This window comes from Gossypium raimondii, chromosome 9 (genome assembly GCF_025698545.1).
Source record: "Gossypium raimondii isolate GPD5lz chromosome 9, ASM2569854v1, whole genome shotgun sequence".
NCBI classification, from domain to species: Eukaryota; Viridiplantae; Streptophyta; class Magnoliopsida; order Malvales; family Malvaceae; genus Gossypium; species Gossypium raimondii.
In genome coordinates this window covers 26,509,537-26,524,667 of record NC_068573.1, presented here as the reverse complement: position 1 = coordinate 26,524,667, position 15,131 = coordinate 26,509,537, and the positions used below count along the sequence as shown (strand labels likewise).

The 15,131-nt window shown below is 31.4% G+C and overlaps 1 protein-coding gene across 4 annotated transcripts; it reads left to right on the top strand.

Moving 5' to 3' along the window:
* Positions 1-4,175: 4,175 nt before the first annotated feature.
* On the top strand, positions 4,176-12,096 carry LOC105784739 (uncharacterized). 4 transcript variants are annotated; one of them, XM_012610680.2, is made up of 10 exons: positions 4,176-4,536; positions 4,807-4,901; positions 5,072-5,136; positions 5,591-5,634; positions 5,794-5,871; positions 5,969-6,122; positions 10,830-11,006; positions 11,521-11,580; positions 11,662-11,773; positions 11,933-12,096. In XM_012610680.2, the coding sequence occupies exons 1-9, from the start codon at positions 4,394-4,396 to the stop codon at positions 11,770-11,772; spliced, it is 927 nt and encodes a 308-aa protein (XP_012466134.1). In that variant the 5' UTR covers positions 4,176-4,393; the 3' UTR covers position 11,773; positions 11,933-12,096. The 4 variants fall into 4 exon arrangements, with proteins under 4 accessions (XP_012466134.1, XP_012466133.1, XP_052476903.1 ...); XM_012610679.2 differs by having other exon boundaries at positions 11,926-12,096; XM_052620943.1 differs by having other exon boundaries at positions 11,865-12,096.
* Positions 12,097-15,131: the final 3,035 nt, after the last annotated feature.

The window sequence follows — 15,131 nt, the reverse complement described above, 5'->3', positions numbered from 1 at the left end:
TAAGCTTACCGATCCTACAGTAGGTTCACAGTCGACTTAGGCGACCCGTGCAACCTTATCAGTCAAATAGTAAAAATGGGCCTACAAGCCCATATGTTCGCCCGTGTGCATGACCCAAATTGGCCTTGGCCTCGGGATCCATTTTAATGTAACCCGTGCTAGTTAATTATTCATATGTGTTTCCACTATTTACTCATATGATCCTTCAAAGTTGTCTACTTGAGTCACTGTTACTAAATTATTTGTATCCTAAGCTACAAAATTCCGAATTAAGATTCGCAAATTTTTCTGAAACCAGACTCATATATCTTCTTACCATAAAATTTTTAGAATTATTGGTGTAGCAAATAAGGGCAGTTTATTCTTTAAAGTTCCCCTATTCTACTGTCTGACAGTTTTGACCTTTTTGCACTAAAAATTAATTATCTTCCAGTACAGAATTCTGATGATGTTCCTGTTTGTTTCTCTTGAAAGTAGACTCATTCAGGATTTTAAACATATAAATTCTAATGCACAATTATTTTTATACAATTTTTAATAATTTTCCAAAGTCCCTATCTCATTAAAATTCAAATATCTCATAATATGAAATTCTTTTGCTTACTTCGTTTCTTCTATGAGAAACTAGACTCAAATATCTTTAATCCCATATTTCTTTCATCCTCAAATTCGATTTCCACAATTTATGGTGATTTTTCAAAGTTAGCCTACTATTGCTATCCAAACAGCAAGCAATTTCAGCTTTTCGCTGAATCCCTTACTTTTGTGTTTCGGGTACACACCTGATTTTGTTTGATGCTAAAACAGTCCCTGAGCACTCCAAATCCTATAGTTGAACAAATAACACCATAATCAGCCTTACCTCGTGATTAATCAAAATCCCGAAACCAAAATACTTACTCATAAAGCGATGAACACTTACCGCAAAAACTTCAAATCGGTACGTTTATGAAAATCACGAGGAGAGCCTTAATCCTCACGAAATGCTACTGCCAACACCCCAGAATTAGACTATTGAACATAAAATAATCTCTTAAAATGATACCCAACAACTTACTAAATTTGCACAAGTGCTACTTAACGCTACGAAATCAAGAGGAAAGAATGGTTTAGGGGGAACAAGGGAATTTCGACAGTAGAGAAAAGAAAAGAAAAGATAATCGTGTAAGAAGCAAAGAAGAAAAAAAATTTGGTAGAGATAGGGGAGAGAAAATGTCAGAAAGATAGAGAGAAAAACGATTCTTTTTTTTCAAAAAAGGAAAAAGTGATCAGATTTTGGATATTCTCCCCCATAATCCCCTAATTCACTCCTAAACTCGCTCCCTTACTTCCCACTACACATCCACCACTTAGAAACCCAGTTCAGCACAACTCTTGCCGAAATTAGGAGCAAAAATACAACCTTTGCCGTCCCAAAAATTCGAACCCATGACCTCCCTCACACCAACACTCCACTTATCGACCAGACCAGTAGACCCATTCTGTTAATTATTTTCCAAATTTTACATAAAAGCCTATTGACCAAAGATTTGCCCAAGTCTTGGCTTGAAATTGGGACCTCCCAAACACTCCCAGAACACATAACCACTAAAGCTAACAGATGTTTGTGTCACACATTCACAATATCCAAAATTAAAATTTTGGGGCGTTACAATAGTATAATTTGATGGATGGATTTAGACTTTGAATTAGTTAAAATGCATGATAATTAAAGGGTAATTTTGTAATTTAATAAATAAAACTTAAGTAAAAAATAATAATAAACATCATCTTCATCTTTCCTTCAATTCTACCGAAATTATAAAACCAAGAACTCCATTGAAGAATCTTGAGATTCGGCCAAGCATAGGTACATGCATGGTAAGCCATTTTTCATTCGTTTCTCCTAATTTTTATGTTTTTGAGATCATTGCAACTAGGTCAAGCTAACTCGTACCTTTGTTTTTGAAACTGTTAAAGATTTTAGATTTTACCATTAATGAATCTCAATTATTTTTTATGTTAAATGGTGAATTTGTAGTCATGGTTGTTTATTTAAATTAATTTGTAAAGTGATTTTTTAGTTTTTAGTTAAAGGACTAAATTGATAAAATACTAAAATTTACATGGAAATTTTGTCAATTGTGAATAATTATGGAATGTACTAGTTTAGAAAGAAATTCGCTAGCATGGAAATTTATTAAATTTTGTTAAATTTGGAATTTAGGATTTAGGGACTAAATTGTGAGAAATGTAAAAGTTTAGGAAAATGTGTAAATAATGAAAACTTGAGGGTCACATGTATAAAAATAAGTTGGAATATGTATTTGAATTTGATAAATTTGATTTAATCAAAATAGATCAAATTTTGACTCAAGCGATGGATAATCGAGGAAAAGAAAAATTACGGATTAGTCCTTGTGAGTCAATTGTTAGCAAATATTAGATAAGTTCATAGAATTATGGAATAAATTTATATGTTTATAAATTATGTTGTTTTTATTTATTTAAATTGAGTTGTGATTGAATACTTAGTAATGAAATTTAATTATGAATTGTATATAATTATGGATAAAGTAAAAGTGTAATTTTCAAAAATTCAGAAATGGTTGTAAAATATGAATGATATTATCCCGGAATGGATGAAATAAATATAATCTATGTGTACAGATATTGTGGAAGTGCCTTTGATTTTGTTAATGTGATTAACTCATTTTAAATGCTCGTCTGAATGTAGTAAACGATTAGGATACTATTGGCATGTCAATAGGGTTAGAATGCATGCTTGTACGAGATTGCACACTTTGGTGCCTCTGTTTGCACTTCGGTGTCTCTATTACGCGTCTTTGATGCCTCTGGTGTGGTGTAGTTACTTGAGGATCCGAGTCAAGTTACTATAGTTCATCGGGCTATGAATTAATTGACTTAAAACTTATTTACTTGCTCAGTTCCATGGAACGTTTAAATTGCTACTATGTGATAAATAGCACAATGAGATGCTTATGTATAAATGTTGATAAGTATCTTAAGATATGGTGATTGATGAAATTTGGTTAGTTCTTTTGAAAAGTATTATTTATGCTATATATGATTATATATACTAATGCGGTGTGATTTTGCATTGGATTATTAGGAATTAGAAATTCATCCTCTTGATTATTTATTTTGTTTAAGGTAAGTTGATATTGAATTCATGATTGATTTGGAATGATATATTTTGATGAATATGGAGATGTTAAATGATGAAATTGAATAATTAATGAATATGTGTTTAAAAGTTGTTTGTAACAATATTGAAACGAAGGAAAGTTATAGTTATATATATGAAACTCACGATTTGTAAATGCGATATTAGTGATAGAGTTATGAATTTAAATATCAAAGAATGATTTGTTTTGATTTGAATTACCACAGTTTATGAATCGTTTAATTGCAAGTTTTGGTACTGACATTATGTGATTTTGGAAATGATTGTCAGGTTAAGAAATTTAATGCTCTTTTAGTATTCAGTTATGAAATAAGGCAAATTGATTTGAATCTTTAGCTATGGGCTTACTAAGCTTCTTAAGCTTACCTATTTTCGTTTTTGTTTCTTTAGTTAACATTTTGTGAAATTGGTCAGGCGGATCAACTTCGGAGCTCACACTATCAAAACTCTTTCTGTAGCTATTGTTTGAGTTATCTTAATTTGTGGCGTGTGTATAGGGTTGATGTTGATAAGGTTAAAAAGTTAGTTGATTTATAATTAAGCTTATGTGGTTTTGGATTGGTAGTTTATGTTTTATATTGATGTTATTTTAGATGTGATAACATTTGGTACACTTGTTATTTGGCATTGTTTTGGTTTGATTTCTCTTATGATGTTGAAATATGGTTAATTTGGTAAGTAGACTAAGATAATGGACATGTTTGAAGTGCCTTCGGTATGTGAATTTGTAATTGGTATTTTGGGGCTTTATTGATAATTGAATGACATAATATTAATGTGATGTTTTAGGTGAATTATATGATTGCCATGTAAGAATTGAGGTGCCTTTTGATGACATATTTTGATGGCATATTGGTTAGATATAGGATGGATGAAACTTTGGCATATATTTATTGATTTGAATATACTTTTAACTATGTAAAATGAGTTAGATATGGTATATCTTGTTGTATAAGAGATGATGCTTGAATTAATTTGATTTAAGAGTCAAAATTGGAGTACACGGCCAGAAAGACGGGCATTCACCTATGAATATCTAAATCCTCACTAGAATCCTAATTCACGTTTGAACGCGTCAATAAAACGCTTGCGCTCTCTAAGTTATCGTCCGTCCGGCTCCGATTATAATAATTAAAAAACGAAAATTTAGCTAAGTATTCATTTTCGTTGCTTTTCATCTATTTGCTTTTATTTGGGCCGACGCACATGGAGAATAATAATAGCTCCGAAGAAAGGCCGACGGTGATGGTGACGAACGACGACGGAATCGACGCCCCAGGACTCCGAGCTCTAGTTCGCGTCCTCATCTCCTCCAATCTATTTCGCGTCCTTGTTTGCGCTCCCGCTTCGTACGTTACTGCATCCCTTAAATCCTTTCTAATATACATAAATTGTAACACAGTACTGATTCTCTCGGTCGATTATGCTGTTTATTTTGCGTTCTTACTTCTGTCTGAGTTAAAGACAGATTCTGTAGATAATAGGATTTTCGTGCTCTTTGCTGATTGTTTTGAATTCTTACACCTATTCGATCAAAGTTAGTGGCAAATTCTGTAAACAATAGGATCGTCTTGGTTACTGTTGCATAAAATTTTTTTCTTCTTGCTTATTTTTCCCAGGGAGCAATCAGCTGTTAGTCATAGTATCACATGGCGTCACCCTGTTTCTGTAAAGCAAGTAGATATCAATGGAGCCATTGCTTATGCTGTTTTCGGTTTGTTTTCATTCTTTTGAGGGCCAATTTTAATTACATAAATGTTTTAGAAATTTGAGGATGATCACTTTTAAGTGTAAATCAACGCATTTAGTATGTCTTATTTAAAGATGCTATTCGAAATTTTGACATAGTTTCAAACTTCAAATTCTTCATGGATTTCTCTACAGGAACCCCAGCTGATTGTGCTTCTTTGGGTATCTCAAAAGAACTCTTCTCTTTTGTTCCTGATCTGGTAGTTTTCTGGCTGTATTGAGTTATATTATGATAGAAATGTTGCATATTATATTTTTGTGGTATTTTAGATCATGTTATCCATGATTAAGCAAATTGGGGACAGTTGTCAAATCTCTTTATCCTTTCTCTTTTGGCCAACGTGGTTTAGTAACTCCTTTCTGTTGTGTGGCCGTGTGAAAGATTGAACTTTTTTTCCCCTTAAAACTTGTTGTACATCACTATTTTACTTTGTCTCTTCATTTTCTTTAAGTATTCATGTCAAACACACGTCTGATGCATATTCAGACATGGAGATATGACCCTCTAAAGACACGGGAAAACTTGGAAAAACTTCAACATACGGTGTCGGGTACATACTTGTATCTGGCACTTACACCCCTATCCAAGTAACATAGGTTTGTTGCATTTAGATAGTGTAGCTAATTGTCAACTTTTTCCTGTTCCATACACAGGTCATCAGTGGCATAAACATGGGCAGCAACTGTGGTTATCATGTGTTAGTAATCTTGTTGTTTTTTTTCTCTATTCATTTATATATTAGTTAGCTCCTAAGTTCATTTTCATTAGCCTTGGCACTGTATCATATTTGTAAATGCTGCTGTAGGGAAAGTTAGCTTTACTTATTGTGACTGATTTAGCCTGTTATTGGAAGCAGTGTCTACTCTGGCACAGTTGCTGGTGCTCGAGAAGCCTTCTTCAATGGCATACCTGCTGTTTCTGTATCATATGATTGGTATGTGGATGCATTTCCATCAGAATATGATTGTATCAGGTTCTTCTCTAGAACCTACATGCCTCCTTACATGGTTATTCTTGGTATGGAATTTCAGGGTTGGAGGTAAGAGCAGTGTTGATGACTATACGCTTGCTGCCGAGGCTTGCTTGCCAATCTTTAGGGCAATACTAGCTGAGATTAAGAATAAAAGTTATCCTCTAAATGGCTTTTTGAATATAGATCTCCCGACAGATATTGCCAACCACAAGGTATGTTTCAAATTAGATGGCAACATATGCAGCATATCTATATTTGTGCATCTATAGTTGCTTAACATCTAAATTGACTATCTATTCTGATATAGTAATCGGATAGCTGTGTTGTCCAAGGCTAGATTGAAAGTTTTGATTATCGCTAGCATTTAACAGTGTTGTTGTTTGCTCATAAAAGTCCTTTTGCCAATATCTGTCATTTTTATCTATATCCGACCAGTTTTTCTTATCTCATCAATCCACCATTCTAGGTTGGAGTTTCACATTAACTAACACTCTTTCATTGAATGCTTCGTGCTTCATATTTGCTCTTCACAACGGTGATGATTTCCTCAATTTTTTTTATTTTGTTGTGCTGTAGTTTTGTTAGTTGAATTCTTTACCTGTATGGTCTACTTACTTTAGGAGTCTCAACTTGAAAACTTGTTGGAATTGGTTTACAAAGTTGCTTCTTTAATTTTCTTTTGAAAGGACCTCACATTTTAGCTGGCAAAAGGCTATGCCTTGTTTCCTTTAGGGCTTTCCACTTTCTTTTTGCCACTTAGTTACTTCCAATGTGACTTTATTATCAATTGGAATCTTGTTCATGATATTGTCATTGTTGTTTGCTTGTTGAATGTATACAAGATTTTCTCTTAGGTAGAAAAACATATTATTGTCTATTATCTTTATAACAAAGGATACTAGGCTTTTTAAAGGCATATGCTGAGTATAAAGGAGGAAAGAAGAACAAATTGGATTCCTATAATCCCCCTAAATCAAGGATTCCATCTAAGGATATTTCTGTTATTTGCTTCATAGTACATGCTATACATGGTTTTCCTAAAATAAGACACCCAATCCTTTGTTGTGACACTCTCTCTCAAGCTAGAGAATAGATGTTAACCGTTCCTAGCTTGCCAGTTTGCTTCTTTGAAATTTCTGTCCAGAAAATCTTTTAGTTGAAACATTTGCTAGCTTGCCCTCTGTTGAAATGTATGGAGTACATATTAAATTGCTATGAGCTCTGTTTTATGAAGCGTCAATAAACTGCTGCATGCTTCATTTGGTCATGCTGAACTGGATTATGTGCAATGTTGATGGCTGACTTTTTGTCACAATGCAACTTCATTACTCCTTCCAGTGCAATCTTAAGATTTTTCTTGAGCCATATCACTCACAAATTGTTACATGTCGATTAATTATTATTGTTAGATTAGTTTATTATTTTTTTATTAGGAGATTTTATTTATGAGTATTTTATATCTTTAAGAGATCTTTTTTTAATTAAAAGTATTTTAGAGAGATATTAGGAGAGATATTAGGAGATTTAAGAGTAGTTTATTATTATTATGCCATAGTATCTGCCTTTGCTCTACCACCACCGATTGCTTTTTTCTCCTTAGTGTCACTAGATTTCCTATTAGAAATGTATAGCATCCAGACACTAATCTCCTAGGAAGCATGGACACAGATACATAATACGATTATGACTTAATACGGGCGTGGTGACACAAATTTTTAGAAAATTAAGACATGGGTAAAGTAGGATATGGAAATTAAAAATAAAATTTGTTAAATATACAATTATATTAACATACAAATAGCTTTTCAAATTCTTAGAAAGAGTTTTGAATTTAAACAATTGAGTTGAACCTTAGAATAACACATTAGTCTACCAAATAACTCAAACTCAAAGGCCAAAAGGTCTTATATTATCACAAAAGAGAATTCTTTTCATACACGTGTCATTTTGCATCATCTTCTTTCTCCCTTGTTCTTGATCTTTGTAATATGTTAACATTGATACTTTATTTACTCCTACCCTTTCTAGCATTTAACTCCCCATTCTTTTTTCTCGCTATTTTGTCTTTCTCCAAGGATTTCAAGCATTTGACTTAAGTTATGATGTCCGGCCTTGTCTGTGCATGTCTAGCTTGACTTTAGTCTCTTTTTATGGACTGATTTTAAATCTTTTTTTTTTTGGTATAAAATCATTTTTTAAGGAGCTGATGTTTTACTTGGAAGAGTAGAAAGCAAATTGGAAAGATGAAAAATTAAAGGGAAAAGTTAAAAGATAGAAAATATAAGTTTTCTTTTCATAGATATGCCTAGTTTAATAGATAGAAAATATAAGTTTTCTTTTCATAGATATGCCTAGTGGGAAAGTTGGAAATGTAGATAGAAAATATCCTCCCTTCTATTGCTTGGTAGAGTTCAAAGTGAAAAGGAAAGAAAATAAAAAGAAGATAAGTTTACTATAGTATATATATATATGTATATATATCTACTTTTTAAGATTTTCTTTTCAACAAGGATATTTTTATACAAAATTTTATTTTAATTTTTCAAAAAATTTTATGATATATAAAAATAAATTATATTTATATAAAATAAATTTCGTATGTATAATCTTATTGAAAATTTTAAAAATCTTATATTATTTTACAATCACATTAAATGAAATATTTTTATTTATTAAATAACAATTCAAATGAAAATTATTGAATGGATATTAAATATGGAAGTAGCAACATAATCAATTGATTCAATTTGTTCGTCTTTATAGATATTTTCTTTTCAATATGATAATCTAATGCTAATCCAGTTTCAAAATCATATGCTTACTCTTGAAATTTTTTTGGGAAAAAATATTTATCTTCTAGATCCTCGTTAATGGAATAAAAACTTAGAAACCCAGGATAGAATGACAATGACTAATGCAAACAAGCAATCCTATAAAAAAGGCTGTAAAAAATTAAAATGTTATAAGGGGCAAATTCATACTTTCACATTTAAAATAACATGGTTTTCATTTTCTTCCCTTTCTTCCCTCGAATTTGGATGGATTGTGATTTGTATTATGGGAAAGAAAACCCCATTCTCCCAATTTCTCTTTCCCTTTTTCTGTTGTACCAGTATGAGAGTATAAAGCGTACAATGAATGAAGGGTAATTGCTGTGTTTATTTAGGAATGTAAGCGAGTATTTATAGTCAAATGCTCATCAAAGATTAAACAAAAGATAAGTCTCAAAATTCAAAATGAAAGAATTCAAATTGAAAGGTAACTAATCCTAAATACTAGGGAATAAATCAGATTTCAAATGAAGTTTTAAATAATTTAAATGATAAGATCACTATTACGAAGCAACCCTCAAATTCATTTTTCTTTCTCCCCTTCCATCTTTCTCATTTCCTGCTCAACCAAGCAAAGCCTAAGAGAAGATTCCAACTTTTTAATTCTTGATTCTATATCTCGGTTATGCTCATATTCCAACATTGAATTTAATCATGGCAAAATCATATTTGATCGTAGAAACCAAATTAGTTATCTTTACTCTTGAATCATCATCGGACATTGTGTCCTTTGAAATATCCAAGAGATATCCAACTAAGGTTGTGAATGTCATTATATGAACAACCGAAGACTCTCCCTCACGAATATACATCAACTTCTTTACTCTCTTTAAGATACTCCATCATAAATAGGATCTGATAGATCATAGTCTTGCTCTTCCACATACATCTTGTTTATGAAATTGGCAACTTCAACATTAATTCTACCCTTGTTTAATTCGAGGGCATCCACCAACTGCTCTTCCAACCCTCCTCTTGCTGCGAAATTTGTAGGTTTAGCATTATGAAAGGGGTTTTCAACCTTTCCAACAATTTCACCTTCAAGACCTTTTGGCAAGCCAAAAGAATCACAAACACCTTTTGTAATCTCCATTCAGTTTCCACATGTTTTGGTCTCTACAAAGCTTGTACAACCCATGACAATTCTTCAATCATGCGCCATCTAATCTTAGACAACTCCATTTGTTGACCTTAATTCTCTCTTTCTTGACTACTAGCGTCTACCCATGGCTTAAAAGGGATTTCTAATATAAATCCCAGGATCTAATTAAGCTCTAATAACAAAAACTGATGTGATAAATTATCAAGTTGAGTGGAAATCTAAATAGCCAATAAAATTGAAAGAATATGGCTAATGTAATTGAAAGAATGAGGTTTTGGTTTTTTAACCAATTGTTATTAACTCTTATTGGTTAAAAAAAAACTGATCCTATTAACCCTCTAATAGGATATTTATATTAAAACTCTTAATAATAGTCCGATTAACCTTCTGGTAGAATATTTATGCTAGAACTTTTACTAAGATTCCTATCCTTATCACATGGCACATTATATTTTTGATAAAACTAGTGCGTAATAGAAAATTTAAATAATTAAACTAAATTAGATGCTCCTGCATTAGTGGCCCTATCGACTTTGTTTGTAGTCCATCATCAACATTGCTTTCTCAAGTCTACATACTATGTTTCCTTTTAGATTGGTGTTAAGGCCTCGAGGCATCTCTATGTAAATCCCCTCATCAAAGTTTTTTATGTAAGAAAGCGTTGACCTGTTGTACGCTCCAATCTAAGTTGGCTGTCATAAACTACTAGATATCCTTGCTTTATTCATTTTTGCTAGTATTGTGAATGTTTCTTGGTAATCAACCTTGTAAGTTCAAAATTTGAGCAGCCTTGTGTTGTATACACACTTGTATACAACATTCACCTTAAGTTTGAGTCACATTGATGATTATTAATTTGCTTTGGTATTCAATAACTTTGTTATTGGCATCTAATTCATCATATAAATACTATATTAGTAATACTACCATGTATTTGTGGATGCATTTATAATGGTTATTTTGGCTGTTTCTTCTCCCTCAAAAAGGGGTATAAGTTGACCAGACAGGGTAAAAGTATATTCAAAATGGGGTGGGAGGAAGTTAAATCTGAGGGCCAAGGAGGAAAGATGTTATCCACAATGGAAATGGAGTCAGATTCATCAGCAAGGGCAGAAATTGATACAGCAACAGTAGCAGCAGGATACCGCATGTTCAAAAGAAAGGTGATTGCCTATTCTCTTTGCATAATTTTATTTGTATAATATTCATCTTCTAACTTGGTTTCTATTTGATTATGCAATGTTCTATAAACATTATTGATTGGCTTTCTTCCACATGAAATTATGCTTAAGTAGATGAAAGTTAATATCTTCTATTTGAATGACTAGAATGTTAGTATGCATCTATGCTGCTCTGATCCTTCATTTTTCTTGAAGTATCTTAACTAAAACCTATGTCTGACATATATCAAGACACAAGTATGGGGATATGACCTTCCAATGATCTTCCAAATGCATAAAAAAGGACTAAGAAAAAATTAAACATACCCATATCAGATACTCACCTGTATCTAACATTCGCGAGCCTAAGTAACATAATGTGCATTATCATGTAGGAAACTCTTTTAGCATGTTATTTGAAATGTCGTTCTGCATTACATAATGTAAATAAGTTGGTAGCTAAATGACTCATTTGTAAGGGCATTCGCATTTATGAGTTGCTTTTCAATCTTTGTAGGTTATTAGATCCGTAATTGATGATGTTGATACAGATAAGCGATCACTTCAGGAAGGATACGTGAGTATCTCAGCTCAACTTCGGGCAATTTTTCTAATCATATAGCTTGCAATTTATGTGATACACGAAATTTTATTTCAGATTACCGTAACTCCTCTTGGAGCCATTTCTCCGGCAGAGACTGATTGCCATTCTTACTTTAAAGAATGGCTACCAAGTGCAGTTCAACAGTTCTCTTCGTCAGCGTTATAATGTGCGTTATTATATCTCTGATGAGTCAAATAAAACTAGACAAGCCTTATAAGTTAACTTTTTCTCTCTCCCCTCTTCATTCCATTTTATAGTATGTATTTGGCACCTTATTCTTGCGTTTTCCCTTGCACATGGTTGGAAATTGCCTCCAAGTCTTCAGTTATGAGCATCGGCCTATGAGCAATTCTGTATGTGGGATTAGTGTTCTTGGCTTCAATTAACTCCTTACATTAAGGCAATTGCATATGCTTTATATGGACCATATGTAATTCCTATATTGCCCTTCTGCTATTTATCGTTATCAAACAAAACCCTAATTGTTTCCCTCTCGCCATTTACTGCTTATTTAATGTCTTTCCAGTTAGAAAAAGTCCTTTATTAATGCTATGTTGTAAATTTCAATTTGAAATTTCAGGTTTAGATTTCATTAGCTATGTAAAATGTGAAAATGTAATTCATATATTAGCTTAGATTCATTTTGATTATAAAATTTGATGTTATGAAGAGATATGTAACATATTCCTGGATAGGAAAAGTATCTTCACATATATTTTAGGGTAAAGTACAAAATGGTCACTAAAGTATTTTTCGCATTCTATTTTGGTCATTGAACTTTTAAATTTTTCTATTCTAGTCACTAAACTATACGAAATCAAATATTTTCATCACAGAATGGTAAAAGCTATTTGAATATTAATGCAAGTGTTGACATGGTTTTTTTATCGGTTTAATAATAAACTTAGTTTTTAAAATTTTACACATTTTATCAATTTAATCTTAAATATAAAATATTTAACCAAAAATTTAAAAATTTTAAGAAATTTAACACTGGATATTTACAAAATGACTTTTTTTTTCTTTTAGTTTTGAATTAATGTTGTTTGTTAAAGTACTTCAAAATGGATAAAAAATTAAGGCCGAAAATTTTGTTGATGTGACAATTCATATACATGCTATATAATTAGTATTTAATTTTTTAAAAATGAAAAAAATAGAGAATTGTATAGAAAATTATTTTAAAATTCAAAAAATAAAAACAAAAAGTATTTAAAATTCAAATGTATGTAAATTATTAACATTTCAAAAAAATATATAAAATTTAAAAATTGGTAAGAAAGAAAATACCATAAAGCTCTTGTTTCTAATAGGTAAAAAACCTTTCTTAAGTTTTCATTATCGTCTTCTTTTGAAATAAACAAAGCTTTCTTTTCTTTTATCCCTTAGAGTTATTATTAGTGTCAATACTAGTGGCTTCTTCTAATCACGTCATTCAAATTTAAAATCCTGAAATACCAACGTTAGCACCAATAGCTTCTTTCAACCAGGTTGAGGTAAGTTTTTCAAATCCAAAATCCAAAAATATCATTTAACAATGCTGCAAACCAACATCCCATAGGTTCCTTTTATCTCTTCTTCCACCGGCTCTCGACTGGTTATTGTAAATGGCTTGATCGACAAAAGATTAAATGAATTTTTTTGGAATGATTAATTAGGGGTTTCTTTTTATTTTATTTGAATCTAGTGGTTTGAAATATTTAAAGTGTTTGCTTTCTATTTTTAGTTTTTTTGTAACGACTCAATTTTAGTCGGTGTTAAAAAATACGATTTCAGACCTAATTTCGTAAACCGAGCCCATGAAATTATGAATAAAAGAATTTATGCATTTGATATGAAAATGTATTAGTGAACGACCCAAGTAATTAAAACGAGAAAATCATTAATAATAGTACAAAGACTAAATTGTAAAAGTGCAATCGCTATTAAATTTTAATTTAAAAAATGCTTAAGGGCATTCACTAATGGCTCAAATAACAATTATGCAAATGAGACTAAATTGTAAAAGTGCAGTCACTAATGTTTCATGAGTTAGTCGATGAGGACAATTCTTCCATCCATTTCTATTAATTACGTTAACTAATGATCATGACCATTTGTTTAATTAATGAAGTAAGATTGGTTTCTTAATTAAGTTTAATTATTCAATTAATCTAAGTATATATATATATAACAAGTTAGTGGGAGAGAGAAGAAAACATCCATTCCTTTGTCCCAAATTGCCGTCCAAAGTTTGAATGAAAGAACGAAAATTTCCTTTTACTTTCTTTTACATTTCGGTCAAAAATTAAACAAGGTAATTGAATCCTTCCTTCATAATTTCTATAGAATTTTAGTTATTTGAGCTTAGTCTATCATACCCAAGATTTAGATTATCAAATTGTTAAGTATATGTTACGTTACAATTAGTAAGTTTTGTGAAATCCAGTTTGATAATGTTAAGGATAGTTAATTAATAAGCTTGTGTTATGTTAGGACTAAGTTAAAAGTAGTGAAAAGTGTAGGATTTGTACTAAGTTATATAGGTCATTTATGACATTAGGGACTAAATTGAAATAAATTGAAAGTTGTTAAGAAATTATATTATAGATTAAAAGTAGAAGGTCCTTAATGGAAGAATATGAAATTAGATTTTGATTCGATACTAAATATCGAAAAATATGAACATTATGGATATAAGGACTAAAATGAATAAAACACAAACTAAGTTTAATTGATGTGTTTTTCATGTGATTGTGTGAAAACTAACGTCGTTTCTATAATTGAATTATTGTATGTAGCTAAAAACGACGTCAGGCCGTCTCAAGAGAAAGAAAATACAAAGGCTGTAGATGAGTAGCCTATTCCAATTTGTGCTTTCATGATTGAATTGAAATTACATATGTTTGGTTGTTGCAATTAGCTTGCTTAAGGTAATGATCTTGCTTGTCTCATAAATAGTAAGTATGAAATAGTTGGTACTTGTGGAAACTGTGATAATAATGCACATGATAAGATGAAATGGTATGAAACTAATTTGAGCATGATGTGAATTTGTTATGTATTAAATCATGATATGTGAATCATTATGTTTGAAATATTGAATACCCTATTAACAATCTTGGATAGAGTCGAGTATATTTGGCATGCCATAGGAATATTGTACGAGATTTTACTTTGGTTTATATCGATGAGGTGCGGAGTACATAATATACTTCGAACGTACCGATGAGGTACTAGACACATAACTATCTACTTCAGTTTATACCGATGACGCGTGAATCGCATATTATACTTCATACGTATTGATGAGACATTGAGTGCCAAATATATTGGTGTGATGCTTGGATGATTCATGTATCCGTTGTATCTGGTTAATAGGGATTATGAAACATGTACTTTGCATGTTGATATTTGATATTGAATGCTAAAGGTGAATTGTGTAATATATATTAATGTTAAAGTAATAAAAGATGGAATGTGAGAGACCATGTGATCCGATTAATACGAGCTCGAAGACCGATACAATTATAAAACAAATCAGT

Coding starts and splice junctions, on each gene's coding strand:
- LOC105784739 (XM_012610680.2), top strand. CDS start 4,394: ATGGAGAATAATAATAGCTCCGAAGAAAGGCCGACGGTGATGGTGACG. Junction 4,902..5,071: donor CATTGCTTATGCTGTTTTCG/GTTTGTTTTCAT, acceptor ATTTCTCTACAG/GAACCCCAGCTGATTGTGCT. Junction 5,635..5,793: donor AGCAACTGTGGTTATCATGT/GTTAGTAATCTT, acceptor TATTGGAAGCAG/TGTCTACTCTGGCACAGTTG.